At 48.3% G+C, this 22,240-nt stretch overlaps 8 protein-coding genes across 8 annotated transcripts; 1 reads left to right on the top strand and 7 right to left on the bottom strand.

The window, feature by feature from the left end:
- Window positions 1-831: 831 nt before the first annotated feature.
- ANOM_003641 (ankyrin repeat domain-containing protein) lies at window positions 832-2,912 on the bottom strand (the record flags this gene model as incomplete). Its single annotated transcript, XM_015548898.1, has 3 exons — window positions 832-1,195; window positions 1,264-2,733; window positions 2,803-2,912. 3 exons carry the CDS (start codon window positions 2,910-2,912, stop codon window positions 832-834), a joined length of 1,944 nt encoding a protein of 647 aa, XP_015408553.1.
- Window positions 2,913-4,194: 1,282 nt separating this feature from the next.
- ANOM_003642 (uncharacterized protein) lies at window positions 4,195-6,742 on the bottom strand (the record flags this gene model as incomplete). The annotated part of the gene is made up of 4 exons (XM_015548899.1): window positions 4,195-4,767; window positions 4,825-4,849; window positions 4,906-6,078; window positions 6,132-6,742. The coding sequence occupies 4 exons, from the start codon at window positions 6,740-6,742 to the stop codon at window positions 4,195-4,197; spliced, it is 2,382 nt and encodes a 793-aa protein (XP_015408554.1).
- A 1,455-nt stretch (window positions 6,743-8,197) lies between these two features.
- Window positions 8,198-8,696, bottom strand: ANOM_003643 (MFS multidrug transporter; the record flags this gene model as incomplete). Its single annotated transcript, XM_015548900.1, has 3 exons — window positions 8,198-8,268; window positions 8,326-8,499; window positions 8,567-8,696. The coding sequence occupies 3 exons, from the start codon at window positions 8,694-8,696 to the stop codon at window positions 8,198-8,200; spliced, it is 375 nt and encodes a 124-aa protein (XP_015408566.1).
- Window positions 8,697-8,719: 23 nt separating this feature from the next.
- Window positions 8,720-9,899, bottom strand: ANOM_003644 (MFS multidrug transporter; the record flags this gene model as incomplete). Its single annotated transcript, XM_015548901.1, has 4 exons — window positions 8,720-9,063; window positions 9,126-9,410; window positions 9,493-9,738; window positions 9,803-9,899. 4 exons carry the CDS (start codon window positions 9,897-9,899, stop codon window positions 8,720-8,722), a joined length of 972 nt encoding a protein of 323 aa, XP_015408555.1.
- A 2,243-nt stretch (window positions 9,900-12,142) lies between these two features.
- On the top strand, window positions 12,143-13,407 carry ANOM_003645 (NmrA/HSCARG family protein; the record flags this gene model as incomplete). The annotated part of the gene is made up of 5 exons (XM_015548902.1): window positions 12,143-12,496; window positions 12,591-12,744; window positions 12,794-12,841; window positions 12,910-13,002; window positions 13,058-13,407. 5 exons carry the CDS (start codon window positions 12,143-12,145, stop codon window positions 13,405-13,407), a joined length of 999 nt encoding a protein of 332 aa, XP_015408567.1.
- Window positions 13,408-14,181: 774 nt separating this feature from the next.
- Window positions 14,182-16,053, bottom strand: ANOM_003646 (uncharacterized protein; the record flags this gene model as incomplete). The annotated part of the gene is made up of 3 exons (XM_015548903.1): window positions 14,182-14,932; window positions 15,004-15,493; window positions 15,576-16,053. The coding sequence occupies 3 exons, from the start codon at window positions 16,051-16,053 to the stop codon at window positions 14,182-14,184; spliced, it is 1,719 nt and encodes a 572-aa protein (XP_015408556.1).
- Window positions 16,054-16,558: 505 nt separating this feature from the next.
- On the bottom strand, window positions 16,559-17,459 carry ANOM_003647 (putative bZIP transcription factor; the record flags this gene model as incomplete). The annotated part of the gene is made up of 2 exons (XM_015548904.1): window positions 16,559-17,023; window positions 17,103-17,459. 2 exons carry the CDS (start codon window positions 17,457-17,459, stop codon window positions 16,559-16,561), a joined length of 822 nt encoding a protein of 273 aa, XP_015408568.1.
- Window positions 17,460-19,687: 2,228 nt separating this feature from the next.
- Window positions 19,688-20,467, bottom strand: ANOM_003648 (uncharacterized protein; the record flags this gene model as incomplete). Its single annotated transcript, XM_015548905.1, has 2 exons — window positions 19,688-20,241; window positions 20,368-20,467. 2 exons carry the CDS (start codon window positions 20,465-20,467, stop codon window positions 19,850-19,852), a joined length of 492 nt encoding a protein of 163 aa, XP_015408557.1. The 3' UTR covers window positions 19,688-19,849.
- Between the last annotated feature and the right edge of the window lie 1,773 nt (window positions 20,468-22,240).

Raw genomic sequence — 22,240 nt, forward strand, 5'->3', positions numbered from 1 at the left:
GAATTCAAAACAACGCAAGCCACAGAACGCCTCCCTTCCTTCGGAATGTACCAACAACAACAAAGCCAATCACCAGATATCTACAAACTATTACATGAAGTTGGTGACTAAATATTTTGGTCCTTTCTCAACAATTGGCTTTCGGTGTCTGCTTCGCACAATTGTAATGCCAGAGGTTTGCGGAGCGCAGAGAGCACGGCCCCTTCCGCATTCCAGGCATAAAAGGGATGGCTGGGGCACAACATCCTTTTCCCGAATTCATCGACAGCTTCTATTTACTCCAGGGAAACTGGGTTTGGACTTTCAATTACCGTGAGCAGCTTCCAACTGGTAAGAGGGTGTTGGGGATCATCATTCAAGGAAGCAATCCTGACTCGGGATATTTTATTGAAAGCGAACTGTAGGCCACCAAACACTCGCACTGAAATTCTCGAGTTGATCACACGGTGCAGGGGCCTTGAATATCTCTTTACGTTTATTTTATTTGTTTTGCATGCATCAAGATTCAATTTTTCGGTCAGAGCGCATATCTCGGTTCTCTTGTCAGGGCTACTCTCCTTTCATCCGCGGAGATATGCTCATCGTAAAGGCAAAAAGTAGGGCAACAGGTCAAAACCTCTAGAACGTGGTTGGCAATTGAGTTGGGGCGTATGCCATAAGCTTCCTGAGTCGGTAAACAGACGCTGATGTATATCATGATTCATGACGCTAAAATACCCCACATCTTTATCAGCTCCATTTTTGAGTAAATATAGCTCGGCTATTGAGTTAGGGTGTGGGAGGAATATTAGTACATACAATGTAATAATCTATCTAGAAGTGGTTTCAGTATCACAAGCTCGACCCTCGAGCGGAGGCATTCCTAAGCAGAACCAAAACTTCATGCCCCTCCTCAAGCTTCTTTTCTGCGCGTGAGAGTGGTGTTAGACCCTGTGAAAATTGATAACCTGGGTCTGCACCTTGCTCAAGAAGAGTTGTAACCACCCTGCTCAGCTGGTCGCCAGACCATTCTGGCTCCCATTCATCCTCAGATTCACCTTTGTACTCCGCGAGCCAACCAACATTGAATGGTTCCACTGCATAGGAAAGCGGTGTCCTACCGTCAGCATCCTTGCAGTCTGGCTCCGTGCCCTTCTCGAGGAACATTTGGACCAGCACCGCACGCTTCACCATTGCCGCGTAGAATATGGGCGTCCTCCCAGATTCATCGCGGTTGTCAACCCGGGCGCATGCTCAAGTAGGAGCTGGATGCTAGCCTCGTACATGTCCACCATCTCGGGGGCGCCCACCAAATAGATGGCGGATAGGAGAGCCCAGAACAGGGGCGTCCGGCCCAACGTGTCTCGGCTGTCGATATCCACTCCATCTGCTTCAAGAAGCAACGGCACTATTGTTGGAGCAATACCATCACGGCAGACTTGCCATCTGATATTTGTCGCCCAGGATAGCGGAGTTCGACCGTGGCGGTCCCTGCTGTTGGGATTGGCACCCCTCGTCAGGAGCATCCGCGCCATGTCCGGTTCCTCATGATAGACAGCTCCGTGCAATGCTGTCCATTTTATCTCACCATTACTAACCTCGGTGTTGGCCCTATATTTATCGAGAAGGAGCTCGACAGCGGCCTCTCTGCCCCATCGAACAGCCAGCCAGAGTGCCGTGTAGCCGCCCTCCTCCTTGCCGTCAACATCCACGCCAAATATCCCAAGCAGTATGTCCAATATGGTAGTATACCCCCTCCATGCGGCGCCTTGCAGCCCGCTTTGAGCATCCGCGACTTTCCGGTCGTGAGTTAATCCCTCCCTCGCCAGGAGGAAGCGAACCATTGATTCATCTCCACCTTCTAGATTGCTCTCTGCAGCAAAGTGGAGCAAGCCATGGCCTTTTGCATTCACATACTCTTGTCCAGGAATCTTGTCCAGGAGCAATCTGAGCAGCGGCTCATTTGCATGTTGCGAAGCGATGGACATCGCAGTTTCACCGTTTCTATTCTCAACGTCCCATCTTGCCCCTCGCTCCAGGAGGAGCTTCGCCATCCCATCGTGCCATTTGGCAGCGTGCATGAGCGGGGTTTCGCCCCTTCCATCCGCATGGTCTAGATCGGAGACCTTGTCGAGCAATATCGTGAAAATGGACATACTATGAGCTCTAATCGCCGACGTCAATGGGGCGTAATCATCAGTAGTGTGGTTCGGGTCCGCGCCCGCATCCAGGAGAAGCTTGACCATCGCCTCATTCCCAGCTTCGATTGCGGCTATCAGCGGTGTGTGGCCCGATCTGTTCTTCCTGTTGTCTCTGCGCGGCGCTGCGAACATCAATAAGATATGGTCCGCCAGGTCCGTTGTTTCTATATCACCGCCGGCTGCGAGAAGCATCCGGACTACTTCTTTCTGGTCCTTTACCACTGCATGATGCAGGGGAGTCCGGCCCGCCCTGTCTTTCGGATCAATAGAGACCCCCTGCTGCAGGAGGAACCGGACAATTTCTTTCAGTCCCTGCTTCGCGGCAAGGAAGAGGACAGTTTCGCCTATCGCAGTCTTACAATCGACGCATCCTTCTTTTCCGTGCTGTGACAGAGCGTTGGTGGCATATAAATGCCCCAGGTATGCGTTTAGCTCGTGCAGTAAATCTTGACCGTTTTTGGAGATATCATGTGGGGTTTTCTCCTGCTCCAGTCCAGGATTATCAGAGTTCTCATCGTCATCCTTTAGCGGCTTACTCGGGAGCCGCCTGGCACTGTTGACCTGTCAGCTGTCTGCAACTGGATTACATAGCATTGACCTGCAGTTGCGAGAGTCGACTCACTCGTGCAGAATAAGTTTATATTGGTCTGGTACGTCGACCAAGTGCCGCTGCACTGCGCTAGCCAGCTCCACGATGGCATTGAGATCCTCTGCGCTGTAATCTGTGTTCATTGTGATTTCCAACTTTCAGCTTGATAGTGAGGGAAAAGAATGAGGTGGAAGTTTGGCTGATATTTGGGGGCGAGGCTACGTGTCTTACGTGGAGTTACGTGAGGGTCCATGTGACTGGGTGTTTAGTTAGGGCTATGCTATACCGATCTGTATGACTTTATCATTTTGAAGAATAAGAGGAAGAAAATTGTATGTGCGTTAACCAGAATATTCCGAGAAAACTAAAGGTGGATGCTGTAATTTGTGTGTGTATGTATGTATGGCTTCGTTGATTTGAGATTGGTTAGAGGAGTATTATGAATTTTCTCGGTGAAAAAAGGTGGACAGGACAATGGAAAAGACCACATATACATCTATGTCTGCACTTGAAAAGGAGAGAGAGATTAATTAATTGGCGGTTGGTATTTGTTTTCTCAGCCGTGTGCAGCCAAGAAAAAAACTTCAGAGAGAGAGAGCTCAAGAAAAAGAAAAACAAAAAGAAATGAGGGACGGGCCGGGTTCGAACCGGCGACCTAAAGATAGGTTGCAATATTTGGCTAACCAATTAGGTCATTGCAATCTTCCACTCTACCACTGAGCTACCGCCCCATTGGATGATAGAGCCATCTAATCCATGGTATATGTTCAAACAAACTCAAGCCTGCAAAGCTTTTTCCTTCCATTTAATTGAGACGTTTTGAGACCTCAACATGAGGCTGAGTTGATTATTTTTATTGATTATACATAATTCAGACAGGCTTTATCACTGAGGGTAGTGTAATTCTCTCTGGAATACGATATTTCTGTCGTTGGTATGTGGACTTAATTTCTTGTGGTAACGGGAAGTCAGATATATAAATTGTCCCTGCTGTAACTCTATAAAAGTTTGGATCCGCCAACACATATATTTTTGGCAGGGATTATTTCCTCTCATCCTTCTCATCCAACCCAATTATAGAGCTCGTAGTTAGTATTCAACCTTGGTCGATTGCCGCCATAGGTACCTAATTCCGTTTCCACTACGCGTCAAGATACATAGCCACTGGACAAAAACTTTATTGGGAATCTGGTATACAGCCTAAAATTACATAGATACTCATAACAATAATCCTTCTCCCAAGGAAAAGTATACATTGCCTCACCAGATGACTCAAAGATACAGACGAGATGGATTCGGGGTCTCGACCTCCTGCGACGTGAAAGTGCAGTGGTATCTGGTCTCCAATGATTCTGGACCAGCTCCATGGTACGCCGCTAAACAACCTCTGTCCAGCTCATCGGACATGCCTCGCGGTACCTCTCCCTACATCACCGGCTTCAGAGCGGCATCGCGATCACCCGGCGGGGGATGACAGGAGGCGCTGATAGCGGCGCTGCAATGCGTCGCTAGTGGCATGCGGGATTTGAGCCGTCGGGAACTCACCCCAAGAAGAGCTAATAGAGCAACAGAAGAGACGAGGAGGACAATGAAAATTGCGATGGGCGAATAGCCGCAGCCGCGAAAGGACGTTGGAGATAGTTGGTCGTGTACGTCGTATACTTGGATGTGGACGAAGAAGATGCTCTGGGACAGGAGCCAGTGCATTACGGCGGAGAAGAAAATGAGAGGGGCGCTGTAGCGATAGGGCAAACTGAGGTAGTATGTTGAGCGCTGCTCGCCTCGGGGCCAGGAGACCCGTAAAGGTTTGCGCTGGGTGGCGTAATCGTCGTACTCGGCGGCGATCCGCATGCAGGTCATGAGGCCGTTGCAGAGGAAATAGAGGATGGAGAGCACAATCTGTGGCGTGTTGCTCAGCAGCACTAGTGAGATTATGGTGGACGAGATGCTAGTGCTCTGGATCATGGTCTGGCCGGTGGCCTTTCCAAATCCGAGGGCCTATGCTTCTGGGATGGAACCATTAGCAGTGCCTAGAGCGAGCCAGAGGAGGAAAACAGAGGTTGCTAAGCAGCAAGTAAAACTAGGTTCAGATATGATTAGAGAACAAGCTGAGATGGCTGGAAGCCAGAGACTCACAAACTGAGAGTAGCTGTCCAGCGCTTGACACTGGCAGCTTGATACCATCGCTTCCTCTCTGGGAGCCTCTTGGGGTAATCCGCAGAAGAATCTGCTTCGGAAGAAGTCTCTACCAAGGGAATGTCTGCCGTACTGCCCTTAGACCGCTCTAGATAGTATCCCTTGAACCGATTAGGACTTGACCAGATCGTCACTGCGGTCCATGATTCTTGACCACGAGATACGTCTGCCCGCGACAGGAGACATTTTCCTTCAGTAGTTGGGTCTGGTGTCGTCAAAAACGAGGCGAGGGCGTCGCCGACAGTCAAGAGAATATTCTTCCTACCCGTCCGGGCTGTGAGATACATGCAGACTACCTTGATCACGTTAGATACAATTACCGCTATGGCGATAGGTGGGCTAAAAAATAATTGGCAACGTTGGTCCTTGTCTTTGGTCATGCAGCGGGAAAGCGAAACCCGTGTGGCACGATCTACACTGTCGTTAGACACAGAGGGTGGATAGACTGGGTCCTGACCCAGCTCAAACGTGAGGTTTGCTGCCCAAGAGCTATTCGCCCAGTGTGTAGGGGTCTTCAGATATGTACTCAGCGCCTGCCGGTCAGGGTTGTAGGTGGCCAGATAAACGTGAAGCGTGTCCAGGTCGTGCTCTAAGATATCATTTTTGTATTCATCATTGTCACATAGATAGTCCATATCATGGAGGGTGAAGAAGGTGCGTTTCCCAGGAAGCGTATCCGGTACGGTGAAGTTCCAAGGAAGGTACGTCCAATGCAGACCATGCACCGTCACGCTACTATCGTTTATCGCTTGCGCATCCGTGACTCCCAGTTCATCGTATATCGTTATATCTAAGGATACTGAGTAACCGATCACGCCGTGAAGACTGCCTGTGTTATGAAAGTGGTGCCGGTCGGTAGTGAAGATGAGGGTTCCAAGTTGAGTATTGAATTCCACGTTATACCTGTTTATACATTCCTTGACGCTCATGGTTTGAAAGGTGCCGTTGGAGATCTCAGCTTGAAGATCAACGGGACTGGTGCCCACCTGACGGATGAAGCTGTTTGTGTCATCCTTTCCTTCAACCAATGGCTCACTGGACGTCAAGTCCTCGGGGACCAAAACCGTAGCGTATTCAAGCATGGAGATGGAGGAGAAAACCACCGAGTTATATCTAAGCGATTAGTTATTGATGCCACGCCCTCATGCAGGGGTCTTTCTGCTCACATCATGTGGATGGGGGTTGAGCTTAGCAGCAGAAGCGTCCACAGTATCTTTCTCCTCGTGTCCATCACAGCGAAATTTCGCACGCTAAAGGTGCCAATATCGAGCCATTTGCGTTGCTTGTGGGCCTGATCGACGTCCGAACGCGACGGGGCGCCTAAGCACTGCATGACATAGTTGCTGGCCGCCAGGAGCAGGGTGCTGAGAAGGTTGATGAGCAAATGCAATCCCGTCGCCCAGTGACTTGAAACCGAACAGTTCCCATCGTATAACGCGATTGACTGGAATCGTCTCTTGTTTGACGGTTTAGAGTAGCTGATCCCCGTTGCCACAATCGCCATAACGAAGTTTAGGGCAAGGACTATGCCTGCTCCCCAGGTACAAAGCAATGCGCCCTTGATCCATTCTTCGCCCTCCTGATAATCGCGACGCGGTGCACCCGGTAAGGTAAGAGAGGTTGTTGATACGGCAGTTATCAAACTACTGGTCCCTCCGTCTTTAACCTCCCTCTCAGATACACTCCGAGATAGACTGGAGAACCTCGGTTGAGGTCGCCATGACGAGGGAAGGGCTGTCCAGGGTTGCGCTGCATCTTTGTTAATATCTTCCGCCATTAACTCAGAGCTCCCCGTTTTTGACAGGAAGGAGAAAAAGTAGCTAGGAAAACCGACTTGGGCGTGTTGGACCTCTACTCTCCTGCGTCAACCACCTCGCACCCGGTTAACGGGTCAAACTGGCCATGAAGGACCTGAAGAACGTTGTCAAAGTGAAAAAAAGTCCCCGAGGCTGAGCTTGAAGTGGGCTGGGATTTTGATCCACATACTTCTTGTCTCCTTGAGCGTCTAGCTTAATCCTGTCGCTTTTTGGCCCCCAAAGGTTTCCACATTACTTCCGATTGAGAGATTGAGGATTTATGTCACCAAAGTCGACAATATGTTAAACACAAGGAAAGATGCATGTTATTATCCTGTAGCTTTCCGTCAAAAACACATTACCCTTCCTTGTGTGCGTATATCTACGTCTTATCACCGTTGTTTGCAAGAGGTAGTGGGTATTGTGCCAAGAGACTGGACTGAGAGCGATGATCTTCGGAGGGATAGGGGTGTTACGTAGCTCCAGAGAACACTCTGCCATGTTACGTTATTTTTTCCTAGTCCCTGACAGCTATTTTCCCCTAATACGTCCCTTAAAATAGAAACTTGCTGGGGCTCCTAGACCCTTTCTATATGACGATCTACCACAGGCGGCTTTGGTTGAAGTCGAATCCCTTTGATATACAGAGTACAGTAAATTGTAATTTCACATACGCAATTCAAGATTCTAGCTTCACTTAATAAAGGATTGGACCGGATCAGAACAGTTATAAGTATAGTTAAAGTCTGAGCTAGTTCGAGCCGTTAGTATATGACCAAGACGGTAGACCTCCAACTGACCCAGACCCACTCACTCTAAGGCAGTCGCACTGAGTCCCGAGGTAGTTGGAGCTTGTGCCTGATATACGAGTATAAATACCCGAGCTGAGCTTGGTCAGATATCGCCTCGCATTCTAGGCACGACAGTCGTGCAGCCAGGACCTGGCCAACTTAGGATCAGAAAGTACCTCGTGCTACAACTATCTGCAATAGAATAAGTTCCGGAAGTACAATTTAAGATACTTAGACCATCGAGATGAAGAGGACGTAATCTGAGCGCCGAAGGATAGCATCACCTCCCTGGATTTTGTGATTTCAAAAAAAAAAAAGCTTGCCTATATAATACCGGCGGAGCTGGAGAACACCTATCTCAGGAAGAAAATCATAACCGCCAAAAAGACCGAGAAAAAACAGACAGGAAAATAAAGAGACAATGTTTCAGTGAACCGCTTGCTCATAGATCATCACCATCGTCATTATAATTCCGAAGCCCTGAGAAACCCAAACAGTCGTTAAGAAGTCACTTTTTTTCCCCCCAGAAATCGTCTTCTCATCAGTTTCTATCGCATCATTATATGCGTCTATTAGCGCACCTGTGTATTTCGTTCAGATGCTATGGTACTTTTTCATCAATTATTTACGATCGTCAGGTTGACCTTAGCTACTAGCCCGGGTCTTGGACTTGAGGTTCCAAAGAGCGTTCACGGTGGACAGGGCGCACAGAACCGCTGTGCAGATGTTAGTCTCAACCCAGCAAGGTATAAAGGGGGACAATAATAACGAACCGATTACGTAATTCATTTCATAGTAGCCGATTTGTTCGGTGAGATATCCGGACAAGATAGGGCCGATGAATGCTCCCGCAGTCCAGCTCATGCTCGAAACAGATAGCGCTCGCGAGTACCCGCCATTCGGGCCAAAGATGCCAGGATGTCTGGCTTCAATTTCGTCGACCGTGACTGATGCAAGGGAGGCATAGAGTTAGCGAACACGAAAAAGGTCCAATCGGATTCGACGCAGCATTACCTGTAGCTTCAATAGTTCCTGCACCATTGAGTAAACACGAGAAAGTGCCCACTGCAGTCACGCAGACGGCGTAGACGATTTGTCCGGTGTTGCCACCGTTCACGCCAGGGAATCGGTCGTCGCCGGGCATGCCCAGCACCCACATTATGGGCGTCAGGATGGCGAAGCTGCGGCGGTTGGGTACCGTGTGCCATAGCGATCCTTCAACCAGCCACAGAGCGGGCTCATGATGATTCCGGGACCTTGAAGAGCGGCGAACAGTAACCCTGACTCCATACTACCCCAGTCGAATGCGTCCCGAACATGAAGAGGGATGGTGGTATCAAAGCTGGAGATTAAGATAGCGAAGACAAGATAACTCATAGCACCGCAGACGAATTGCCGGTGTCGGAAGAGATATGTGTAAAAGTGCCACCCCTTTTTTTCCTCAACAAGGCTGATATTGTCCGGGAGAAGGGGATCATTCTCGGGATCCTCATCGTCGCCGCGCGGCGTACCTGTTGGTGTTCCAGGTTAGAGACCGGATATCTACTCGGTCGAATCGCGCGCAGACACTCACCTGGTTGGGACCTCGGTCGCTCGATCATCAACGCGCGGAGCACAATATCCACCACGATTATGGCAAAGGCACTGGACCATGCCAGCCAGTATCCGCCCATTTCGAACAGGATGCCAGCCGCCATGGGTCCTCCGGAGGTTCCCACAGCCACGACAAGGGAGATCATCCCGTAAGTCTTGCCCAGATGTTCCTGTTTAACATTGTCCGCGATCGTCGCGTATCCCACTGTCCAGATGAACGCACTCGCAATGGCTTGTATGAAACGACCGAAGAACAAGGTGAAAGCTATTATTGCAACCGTCAGACATAACTTTGCAACCAGACGAAACGAGCGCTTGAATGTTTGCACCACAGGAACCGCACATACTTGAAGTCGCCATAGCCAAAATAACTGTAGAGAATAATGCCGCGGCCAATGAGCCGAGTAGCAAGATCTTCTTCGAAGACATCTTATCCGCATAGTGGCCGATGAAAGGGCTACAGACGAGTGATGCGACCGCACTCAATGCTAGCAGTGCAAAGCTCATGCGCTGGGTCAGGGACACATCGAGACCGAGACGGTTTTCTAGGATGTAAGGGAGGATCGGTACAATGAAGGTATACAGGAAGACATCTGGTGGAATTGGTTTGTTAGCAAGATCTTAGTTCTGTCAACGCGCGACCAAAGCGATCGGTACCAGTGAACAGCGCCATTGCCATGGCACTGACAATGAACAACGGCGAAGACCGCCATTTGTGGCCCCATACAGACCCTCGCGAGGTGGTGAACTGCATGGTGTAATCTCGACTATACAAGAAGCCGTAGAGCACTACCCGGGAGCAACCGTTGGCGAAGGAAGGGAAAGAAAAAGGCCATCATGGATGCGGAGAACATAAATTCTTTTATCGCATCGGTGGAGAGCACCAATCGTAGCAGCAAGTAATCAATTCTCATTAGTCAACTCCGAGACCCACCATGCTCTGATACCCTATGAGTAATAATACTCTTCCGTACTACTAGTAGAGAGATCACTTTCAGCCGAGGCCAGCGGCTGTAAACATGGCCAATCCTGAATATCATGGTGATGCAGTTTGTTCAGCCATGTGTGGTGTGTGCAGGTCACTTGCAGTCCAGGTCAAGAGAGCTGAGTGGATCAACAATACTCCCAAAGCATGTTCCCTGTGGCATTGGCCCAATACGGATGGAAAAGAAGCCAGGCTGGGCTGTGACTGGATGCTTGCCTCGGCGGGTCGTCCGGATCGACAGCATTTTCGGGGCCCACTCCGTCAATTCAAGGCTTATGAACTTTCCCCTTGCAGTGATATCCCGGCTGGTCGAACAGATTCATCTCAATCCAAGGTTTCTCGAGAGACGAGAATCTGTTAAGGCACCTATTCACTACAGAGTAATTTCTGGGGACAACATGCGACGATAAGGTATGTGAGATACGGATAGCTGGTTCCAGAAAACCTCGAGGTTGTATCATCACCTAGGGCTTGAAGCGTCACGATGCAGGCACGGGACACTGATCCCTAGCAGAGGTCTTACATCCACATCCCGTCGCACCTGAGGGATTAATCTTACGCTTCATTTAAACTTGGTTAATTGATACTACACTTGCTTCGGCTCTGGCCCATCCCTTCTCTTTTTCTCATTTCAGGTTGACACAGACCGCAAGATTCTACCCCGCAAGGGGCTAAGAAGTTGCATTACCAAGGACAAGACTAACTGATACCCCGTGCACCCCGCTCATGCACATCTGCATCCTCTTCTGAATTGGCCTATATAGACAGTCTATATGATAATGCTTACCAGACTCGATAAAATCTTGATTATGGTGGCGTTCTATAGCCAGTGGAATGAACGACAATGTGGTCAACTTCAAGGTTCAGGCGCCCCCAGCCCTATTTTACCACATCTGCTTGAGAATTGATGTCGACATTCTTTCAGGTAATCGAATGAATGCTTATACAACTATGCCGAGGACGTCCACAGGAAAATTAGCAGACGGTTATTTGTTTTGGGATACAGACAAGAAATGTGCATATTGAAATAGGCCAGCAGAACGAATATAGTGCCCAATTGCATTGCCAAACCAAAGAGTAGTCGCGTTCAATAACACCTTGAACTACGAGGTATGGCGTCGTCCGCAAGAATGTCAGCAGACCAGTCACGCCATTACCCTAGGCTTATCGCTATTGAGATTACTAGTCACGTCGATCACTCCATTCCGAAGAACCCGAGGCTGACCCTCACATAAGCAGCAAATCGAGAGATAGAGATTATGTATAATTCATGGATTGCTTTTTGGGTGATCCTATTCATCCAACAGTCGAGCCGAAAGCCAAGGGAAGCCAAGGTAAAGATACTCAAACTCCCAGAGTCTATTTGCCTGGTAAGGTACAAGAATTATATCTGATCGATGATAATCTGGGATGCTCCCGCAAACAATACGCTTTTCTTAAAACATTTTGTGCCATACCTTTCCAGAATTAAGTATTATAACTAAACTACAACGGGTTTAATATGGGGAAACAACGAGAAGATGTATTACTTCACAAGTCCTGTACTTTTGTCATCGTCCACATTTCCGTAATTGCGAAGAACCCAGATCTGATAATCCGCTGTGCTCACACTATCTTTGTTTTGCAGAAAGTTAAACCTGAAACAACGTACAAGTACCTAACTGGAATCTTTATAATGCAGATAGCTCAGTATAACATTGTATTGAGTGGGCTAGACGCTTAGCTAGTGATCGAAGAGTTTCATAGCCGGGAAAAGAATCTCCCCCGATTTGGTGGGGCGTATCGACGGAAATACGGCAAAGGGGACAACCTAAACCATGCATTACCCCAGAATCTAGTACATGGGGCTATATAAAAGTGCATAGCCCCGCAGAGACCTTCGTAAGTCCAGACCATCTATAGCAGCTGTACACTTTTGCAGACTCGCCATTTGAAAGACCGTATTCGCCATTGTATTACGCATCTTCACAGCAAAACCATCTTGCACACAGCCCCACGTAAAACAAACCAACATGACCGACCAAGAAACCAAGTATATCGCTGTCCTCGGCGCAACAGGGAACCAAGGGGGTGGTGTTGTACGTGCACTTCTCGCAAAGACCGAGCCATGTTTCCATGTTCGTGCCATCACTCGCGACGTTTCTTCCCCGGCGGCACAGAGGCTACAGGCGAAGCACAAAGACAGTGGTAGGCTCGAGCTGGTCGCTGCTGATGTTTACGACAAAGAATCTCTCATCGAAGCGTTCAAAAATGCCTATGGGGTGTTTGCTCAGACGAATAACCGAATCCCCGGGAAGAAGATCGAAACCGAGCAGGATATGGATCATGAACTGGTCGCTGGGAGGAATATTATCGATGCGGCGAAGGTAGGTTAAATACCCGTATATCTATGCCAAAATCCTAGCACGATGAATGGTAGACAGAAGAACGCGAAGCTAAGGTGTGTCATGAATGTATAAGGCTTGCAATGTGCAGCACTTCGTAATGAGCAGTTTGCCCAATATAACGAACGCGAGCAATGGCCGCTTCACTAAGGTCTTCCATTTCGACAACAAACATAAGATTGAGCAGTGGGCCTGGGATGAGCTGCCCGCCGTGACGGCTTTACATCCTGGTAAGTTCGTGAATATACAAATATGTCATGTAGATGCTTATTTTATTAGGTCTGTTCTATACAAACATGCAATGGTCACAGTATTGCCAGCGTCAAGGTCAGCCTCAAAGCAAGAGTCTTCCTTTACACAAGATAGAAATGAAGCTAACGGACAAATTACTATAGACGATGGCATAGTTCGATTTTGCGCCCCAATAGACGGGAACAAACTTGCTGATTGGGTTGATCCGAGTTACGATATCGGTGTATATGCTGCAGGTGGGACAGTCTCATCGCTCACGAAGGACAACAACCATGGCTAATACAATTACAGAGATATTCTGCCTAGGACCCGAGAAAACAGCATCAAAAACGTATCCCGTTGTTGGCCCGAAACTTTCATTTGCTGACTTCGCAAGAGTGTTTAAAGAGGTCACTTCACAGGAAGCTATCTTCGATCCAATAACACTAGATGAATGGGGCGCCACTGTGGCGGCGACTGCTGGAAAAGGATATGAAGAAGATATAAGACAGATGATGGAATGGATTTCTGTGGCTCCAGATGACAAGATCTGTTATGGAACAATGGATCGGAGTGAGGATAGATCGTATGAAGACCTTGGCGTTAAGGGCAGTACTTTGGCGGATTGGATGCGCAGAGCTGCATGGCAAGGGCCACAGTAACTCTTCAACTACCTTACATGACGCGGAATTCTTTCATTGCTATCGAGAGGAACTTGGCATAATGGAGGTGGATGCATATGCAGCTTCTCCCTGCCTCACCAAAACTAAACAAAAGCATAGGGTATGATTAAACCAAACCAACCCAGAAAATACCTGACAGCCTTGCAGAGTAGATGAATATTTAAGTAGTCATAATTGGTATTTATGCTAAAAGGTGTTTGCTGGCATAAGGTCGACTGAAAGCCCAACTTGGACCAGTAGAAACAGCAGCGGAGGGCTGAGCTCGCATGAGAGCTTCATAGAGTAATATCACAGAAACGCCCATTTGCATGACATGTGCATGATATATGTAATAATCTCAGATTCTGCATTCGGCCCTTAAAGTATGCGACGAAGATGCAACCAGCGCAACTTTTCGCACCACCCTCGTCCACCAAATTAAGTATGTGGATGGTGTGGATAGTAGCGACAAAGTGTACAGTATCCTCTCCGAGTACAGAGCTGACCAGGGCCTGTAATGATGGCTTATCCCCCCCCCCCCCCAACAATGAAATAAATCTGTTTAGATCTTCGTCCGTCTCCGTGTGGCATTTTTTCCCCAATGCTTATACCCGGGATTATTACCTGAGTAGGCTGGTTAGATGGTATAACCATGTCGTCTCACGGGAGCGCTTGTTTGTGACGAAGGAATACCACGTCTCTGACAATGCCATAGCGAGGAACTGTTGGTTTATGCGGATACAGCGATCGTAGTGATAATTGCAGGAGAGCTCTTCATCCAAGCTGGACGATTTCGTCCCAAAGCCTACAGAGTCCGTCCAAGCAGGCGACATCCACCCAGGCAAAGGAATGGAGTACTTCAACAGCGTGAGTCAGCTGATATATCTGCAAGTCTAAACGGACTTTGTCGGTCAGTTGGACTAGGGTTTGGCGTTGAATCATCCCCTCTGCCGCAATAGCAGCCACCGTGGCACACCATAGAAGCAGCGTACTAGACATATTCTGGCTAACATGATGAAGTTTCTCGGTGAGCTGCGGGACAATCATGGCTCGGGGTGCAGAAGACTTCGGAACGGGAAATGTGACATGGAGCGCGTATAGTAGGGCAGAGAGCCTGCAAGCATGATATAGCTCGAGAGACAGAGAGTTATCACCAGGACCATTCGGTTGTTCGATAACGCAATCGGGCGAGTCATGCTCGTTCGGTAGGCTAAACAAATCGTGATGCACTTGATTCCGAACGTCTGCAATGAGATCGAGGGTCGAAGTCGCCAGGTCGTGATTGGAAAATAATTGAATTATATTCGAATATTCACCTAAGTGAACGAATACATACGCGATCTTTTCTCTCACGGGTGGCGCAAGCGATAAAAGCTCTTGGAATCCCGATCCAGGAAGAGACGCCCGTTCTGGTGAGATGCGAAAGGCGTGTAACGGTGAAGGCAGGTTGTACATATTTCCCTGTACGTCTATCAAGGGATATTGAGGCTTGGTCAAGGAGTGGGCGGAGAACATTAGGTCTGCGCTGCAAGATTCAAGATCAGCTATTTGTAAGGAACATAGTTTGGAACGAGCCGAGGTAAACAGTAAACCTACATTGACAGCAGCCAGCCTAGTCCAAATAGCCTGATGGAGTGGATCCCTCCAAGGCGTTTTAGGAGGGTCTGGATGAATGTCCAGTGCATATCATGGTATTCTCTGCTACCGTAAAAAGATAGAGACTGTAAGTTCACAAAAGGAGGCGTAAACGGACTCGCGTCTCGCGCTACCTTTCCTTTAACGAGATCATTAACAGCAAGGTATAGAACAGACATGATAACGCTGTCACGCCATGTCTCATCTGTGTACTCTGCCACATGGCTGTGCAGCGTGCTCAAGACAAGGCCCTTGTAGTACAGTTGCTCTTTGGTCTCTAACGCCGGATCAGGGGCACCGTAGCTAATCCGTAATACATCTCTGTGATAGGACGCGGACCACAAGGTGCTATAAATTAAGAGCTTATTTTGAGACGATTGCTGGATCCAAGCCTGATAACAACTCCCGGCATAGTTCGATTGCCGAAATGCCGGCCAGATGGAGGTCAAAGCTACGTGTAGGTCAGTCAGCAGGAATAATCGCAGGTGGCCAGTGCAATAGCACAGAGTAATAAAGACTTCCAAGCCACTAACCGAAATGCACTAGGCTGTCAACTTGCGGTCCCCAGCTCGCATCTAGTGGGGAGAATGGGTCCATCCTTCCACTCACAGCTGACAAGGCCGAGGGAGTCTCTTTAGTCTTTTGGTTGCCATTGGTCCTCAAATTGTCGAGGGACAGCGGCCTACTGCAGGTCCCACAAACTGTAGCTCCATCGCTAGTGACGAGGAACGTTGGACTACTGTGGATCGTTTGAGTTTGGTCGGAACCAGAGCCCTGGGATTTTCTACGACAGAGGCAAAGCTGCTTGAATGCATGCTGATGATCTCCCTGCCCCTTTCTCTGGTCAATCAACCTTTCCCTCCTGGCAGCTTCCTCACGGCGATAGTTTGTTTGCTTTTCGGAGATACCTCGTTTCATTAGAGCTGACCTAATCTTTCGCGAATGTGCGTTGGAACCGCTAGCCAACGTAGGGCCATTGACGAAGACGAATTCTTGTGGTTTGTTGCCCATATTCGACACTACTCCTGAGACCCACTAACCCCCAGGTGCTGACCTCCGACGTGTGTATACCAACCTGTACCGAATCTGTAGCCGACGCTGATGGCGGCGCTGAAACGACAGTCCAAGTTGTCTTAGCTTCACTTTAGCCAACCCAGATAAAATGCGGTCCAATAGGAGCCGAGGAACACACTTCCACTTTGGGTCTAGCTCATATTCGATGCTGGCCCTCGAGGCTCGGATATACGGAGTAAGTCGAGTATCCAACAGAATACGATCTATTCTCTTGGTTGCCCCGATTATTTTCCGATCTATTTACGTACTACATGACTCGGCGGATGGCTATTGAGCGGTAAGAATTCACCAAGATTGACAAATGGTGGAGAAGCCGATATAAGTTCAATTCAGTCGCCCTTATAATAACCACAAAGACCTTGCAGCCCACAGAATTCATTATTCTACAGCTTCGATTCCTTCATCTTGGTCATCATGGCAACAATTAATATGCATTAATATTTCAGGGGCTCTCGGAGCCGTCTTTAACTGCGATAGAACGCGTTGAGTCTGATCCTCTCTCCTCAAAAAGTGCTACCAGAGTCTGCATCACGATTGAGCGCCTGAGGCTCTGCATGTCTACCTGAGAGCAAGGGCCAGAGGGCGAAGTGGGAGAAGAAGAAGAGCTGGCGGTCGAAGATGATGACCGACAACCTGCGGTCCGCTCATCTTGCTGCGCCATCTCCGACATTACACGCAGCACATCCTTCCACCGTTTCCTCATTATCCCTAGTTCCGTCTTCAATCGCTCATTCTCCCCCTCTATCCTGTGATTCTCCGTCCTTAACAGGTGGAATAAATCCGACAACCGCTTGTTTTCTGTTCGAAGCACGTCCATCTTGACCTGTGTTTGAACTCTCTCCTGCTCCCTCCGTTCCCGGAATCGACGCTGGGCTTCGCGATTTTGGGATTGTCGTCGGTTAATAGTCTATGACACCGAAGTTAGCGCCTTTGCTGAAAAGCCAGTTTTGCTTTGGATAGCGGATCTTCGGCCACTTGTCACCCACACTAGATATTCGATGCCCGCTATGATCGATATGCTGTGAGTCGACCCCTACGGTACCCATCATTGCAGAATCCAGTGGATTCATGGTGATGCAGGCAGTCGCTTCCGGTGGTGAAAGGCTTGAGGATGGAGAAATCGATATCGAATGCAGAAGCGCGGATGTGTTTCCATTGACCATGGTTGGGATATATCGCATATCCTCCGTCAACAGGGAATGTGGGTGGTAATGGGAGTCACGGTTATGATGGTGGTGCGACATGGGCTCATCCCACTGCAGCACCCCGATCTCCGCATCATAATCCGGCTCTGTCTCTTGCCGCGGACGCAGATCCCCTGCGGAAGTTGTGGAAGAATTCATACTGAAGAAAGAACGCACTTTAAGACAATGGATCGGTGAGATGAGACGCGAGATCCCCCGCGTTGACGGGGATGCATCACATTATATACACAACCATGTGAAGACCCTTCGGGACCTCGAGAATGAGATGGGACAAGCCTCACCACAGTTGCGTCAAGCTATCCCAGCAGCCGCCTCTCGTCGGAACCGGATTGATTGGCAGATTTTGGGGATCCAAAGCAGTCCGGTCCATGTAGGCCTTGGAGCTAGCCCTAATCTGGGAGTGACTTGCTAGACGCTGATTCGACGGAACATTCGCTAGATCAGATAAGGCCAATACCAGTGATTGACCTAACCCTAAATTTAGACTAGGACTCCACTTGCCTGTCTCTGAATAATTTTCGCTGTCTGACAGATATCAATCTGGAGTTAATTTCTCTTGGTAGGAAGGGGGTGCCCCACCAAACAACCCATCATCTGTAACCGTGAGACCATTTTCCCAGAACGGAAGTGCAGGGCAGCATTTAAGTGGACAGCCATGAGCTATACCAAGCCTCAAATATAGGGACGGGACCGAGCCGCCGGTGCATCACTAACTACCATGCGTGTGGTTCTTATCAGCCAGTCAGAAGACTATTGCCAAGACCATGCGGAGGGACCTGCTCATGCAGTGAGCAATATCTGCTGTAGGCAATTTAAACGAGCAAATTACTGCACAGGTCGAGCACTTGTTGGCAGGGAAGAAAAGGTACTACTACTGGAAAATGCACGTGGACCTCGTCGACCCGCTTGTTTGAACATATAATATCCCATCCAACGTCCTGACTCAGCACTAATCTTTCGCAAGATCGCCCGAGCAATTAAGCTCGTCTCAAGGATACACTTGACCTGTTGAACCAAGGTCCCAAGCCTCCAGGGGTGCCACGTTAAGGCCACTCCAAACGGCCCCCACGAGCGGCCCGGAGCCCTGTCCTTCGGCAATTTCCCGACGAGTCGCTTATTATTGCGATTCTGGGAGGCAGTGCCAGAGAGTGCATGGTCCTTGCAGTGACTAGTTTTAGATCCTTTGTGGCTAGGTCGATGGCATGCTGCGTGATGGTGGTCCAGTACTCTGTACTTTTGGCAGGTCTTCGAGCAAATTCCTCTAGAAGCTTAGTACCGGCAGATTTGCCTTGGGGCTTTTCGTAGTAGCGAGTTGGGAACACTTGATTTACTTTCTACCTTATTTTTCTTTTCGTTTTCTTTTTCATTGTATTTTTCTTTTTTTATTAAAAACAAAATCTAAAGTATGAGCTTTGAATGTTAACTTCTTTATTATACCAGCTGGACTCAGCAATGGATTTATGGTCCAGGACTCAGTCTCTGCATCTGAGCTATTCCTTTTCTACCACAACACGCTCTCTTGTTTTACACCGTGAAAGGCAATTCGCAACATCGGGATCTGGTCTGACACTATGTTCATCGAGCTGACCTCCGCGTGGCGATTACCTTCGACAACCTTGTAGATCACAGACCCAAACCTAGGGATCGAAAGACGTTGGCTGGAGGAGTCCAAGACATCCACTAAGCCACTGGCCCCAGGGATCAGCGATTGTAGTGGGCCACTGCTTGCCGAACCCACAATGGCCACTGGTCTTCTTGATTTGTCCGTTTATTGAAGAACAGTGGATTAAGTCAAGCAACGGTAACCCAGTCACCTGGACCTTACAGGGTAGAAGTTCCTGGCGCTGAAGGCGTGACAAATATAATAGTCTAGATCAGAAACTTCCCGGATTTTATTTACACAACCTCTGTTTAAACTAGACTTTTATCGCCGGACTTTACCAATTCCAACAATCATGTCAGCCTGTTGATTGCCACCTTTTATTGCTAGGCTAGACTCAAACAGGAAGGCGATTCCTGGCTTCTCTTGATTAGTGGTGAAATAAACTTCCTTCTCTTCTTCTTTTTTGCTGTATATCCCTAGGGTCTACATCTCGAGCAGCTTGGGCAAGGGACCGTTCCGTCCCAATCCCCCCCCCCACCTACATATAAGAACCTTTACCCGGGGATCCGACTTCAATCAAAACCACAACTACACTCCCTACACTATACTCACATATACCGGATAATGTTTTCTTTGTAGAACCCTTCCCGGCCCATGCATTCTGCCAGCGAGATCATTAACACGTCCCATAATCTAGTTGTAACTAAGAACTAAAAGAACTAGATTATTCTCGACAGTGCTCAAGACATGGGCATATATATGCACATTAACATATTCATGTTCTGAATGAATACAGAATTATTATTCATCATCCTCTGGTATATTCGAAATTCATAAACTCATACAAGCCAGGCTTCATCAAGAAATTAAAAGACATAGAGAAGAAATGACACCAGTGAACAAAATGCCTCCCGCTAAAGCAACTTCACAGCAATGTCTCTGTATGCGCCACAATTCTCCATTCGCCATCCGACGCTTGGCTCCATGTTGTCGATCCCGTGGCCTTGTACTCCTCCTTTCCTCTCGAGGCATTGATATTGTAGGTAACGGTTCCCGCCATGAGATCAATGATGATGACTCGGACTTCCTTCAATTCGAACGCATCGAAATGATGGAACGGTGGCTTTAGTGTTTGTTGTAGAGAAGGCTCACCGTCCAACGTCAAGATGGGTGTTTTGGGGAACAGTAGATTGGCTTCGGGGTTGGACAGTTTCTCGATCTCGGGGCCTGGGTCGGCGGAGGTGAGAGCGGTCCACAGACTTCGCTCTTTAATAAGGAGATCCTGGCGGATGCGTTCGTGAATAGGAGCCATTGCAGCTGATCTAACCGTTAATATCTACTGCAGACACAAAGGATGGATGTCTGTACTCACCTTGATGACGTTAAGCCCTTTCTACTCCGGCGTATGATGTGATGTTGCAGGGTGAGATGCTTTTCGCTTACACCTCGCGGAGTCTAGTGAATTTGCTGGTGTTCTCTCTGGACTCTTTAGACAGGAATATACCCCTGAGATGTAAACAGAAAGTAGGTTGGGAGGGTCCATGGGTGATATAGGTCGCAACCCTTGGAAGCCCTCTGATGGCGGACGGGTGACGTCATCCGCCCGAGCACACGTGGATGACGTGTGATGCATCTGCCCTACTTTGCAGATCGACGCAGCCAGAGATGTCATTGCTTTCGGTCATGCGATGGCACTTCTTGGCTTGTACTACTTGCGTGGCCTCTACTGCCACTATATATGGTTATCTACAATTGGGGGTGGATCCTGGAAGGCTCCGGAATCTGACGCATGCTATGCATGAGAACGTTGTCTTTTCGATCAGATGTACTAGTCTAGTGCGATCGAAATCTGTTCATCGTTATGTGTGTATGTATTATCTTAATGGTGTGTTAATTTGGATAATAGGTCAAGAATAGGCTTACTGCGTGCAGGCAGCACCTTGTGAATAGATATGACGCAGCCAACAAACCCCAAGCATGTCCCGGTGAGGTATATCTCGTGCAGCATTTTTATATCTAGAACCATTTGTAAAATGAAAAGCAATGCCTGAGATATATTCATTAGCTGCGGCATGTAGCGGTGATGTTGATACATGATGTGGCCGCATTGACACTTGGTCCGGCTGATGGCTCTCTGGAATCTTTCTCCGAAACAGTAGAATAAGCTGCCCCCCAGAGGAGAGTGTCTCTATGACTATGAGTAGGATGGTTTAGAATATGATAACGTCCCGATACGATGTGAAGTGTTCTATGATGATGTGGACAAATTGACAGATGGGGCTCTGGGGGCTTTACATTATCCTCTAGGCGTACCACTATACGGGCTTCATAGGTAAGGGTGTCAGGCTCAGGATATGCTGTATGCAAAACTGACCAAACTGGATGAAGTCCTCGATGTTGTCCATATTACCCTAACTTCTGGTATCGGTTCGCATTGACTGCTGATTTGCCAAGGAGAGGAATAGTATTGACGTGATACCCATCACGGCTCAAGAATAAGCTAAAAAGGCTAGACCTTTCGCTGTCCCTCATGCACTAAACCGCTGCAGGGCTTGGTCTTGAATGGCGTTGCGACCCGAGATAAACGGTTGAAATCAACGCGGGATAAGAGACGAGGCCAAGCTTCTGTCTCAATTTCTTATCTTTGACCAATGCGGGAATATGATTATCCGAGAAGTTCAAAGTTCAACACCATATTTTCGTCTTTGAGCTGGTCATCCAGAAGTCGGAAGGGGGAAGAGCATGGACAGGGTTGAGATTAAAACCAATGCTTCAATTGACAACAGTGTTTTGTCAACAACAATGAATGGGTCTTTTACTGAATTCTAGCCCATTGAAGTCTATCCGCGGCCTCCGAAGAAATTTCTCGAAGTCGGCGCAAATGTGGGCCAGATACATTCTCGGAACGAACCCTATAGCAACACAAGCATGCTTTTACGTTTCGAATCCTCTATCTCGGATCCCAAAAGCGCGCCATGTTACTCTACAATCCAGCACAGACAAGTGTGCTCTACTCTACGCTGAGAATATGCATTATCTCTTACAAATTTGGCCCATTGCAGTGGGGAGCGTCAATATATCGTAGTAACCAAGTAACGTCATTTCCGTGGAAGTTGTCGAGCTGAGCACCGATAAAGGACCTTATGAGAGATATCATTGGCCTGTTCTCGCGATTTTTGCAGACTAATCCCCGCTACCAGTGCTGATCTTTCCTGATAAGGGTATTTTGATAGGTTAGTTTATCTCTCTCGGCACTGATCGGCGGTTGTTGATGGATACAAGGCAAGGAGGAAAAAGTAAAAAATGAAATTGGGAA

This window comes from Aspergillus nomiae (genome assembly GCF_001204775.2).
Source record: "Aspergillus nomiae NRRL 13137 chromosome Unknown contig00075, whole genome shotgun sequence".
NCBI lineage: Eukaryota > Fungi > Ascomycota > Eurotiomycetes > Eurotiales > Aspergillaceae > Aspergillus > Aspergillus nomiae.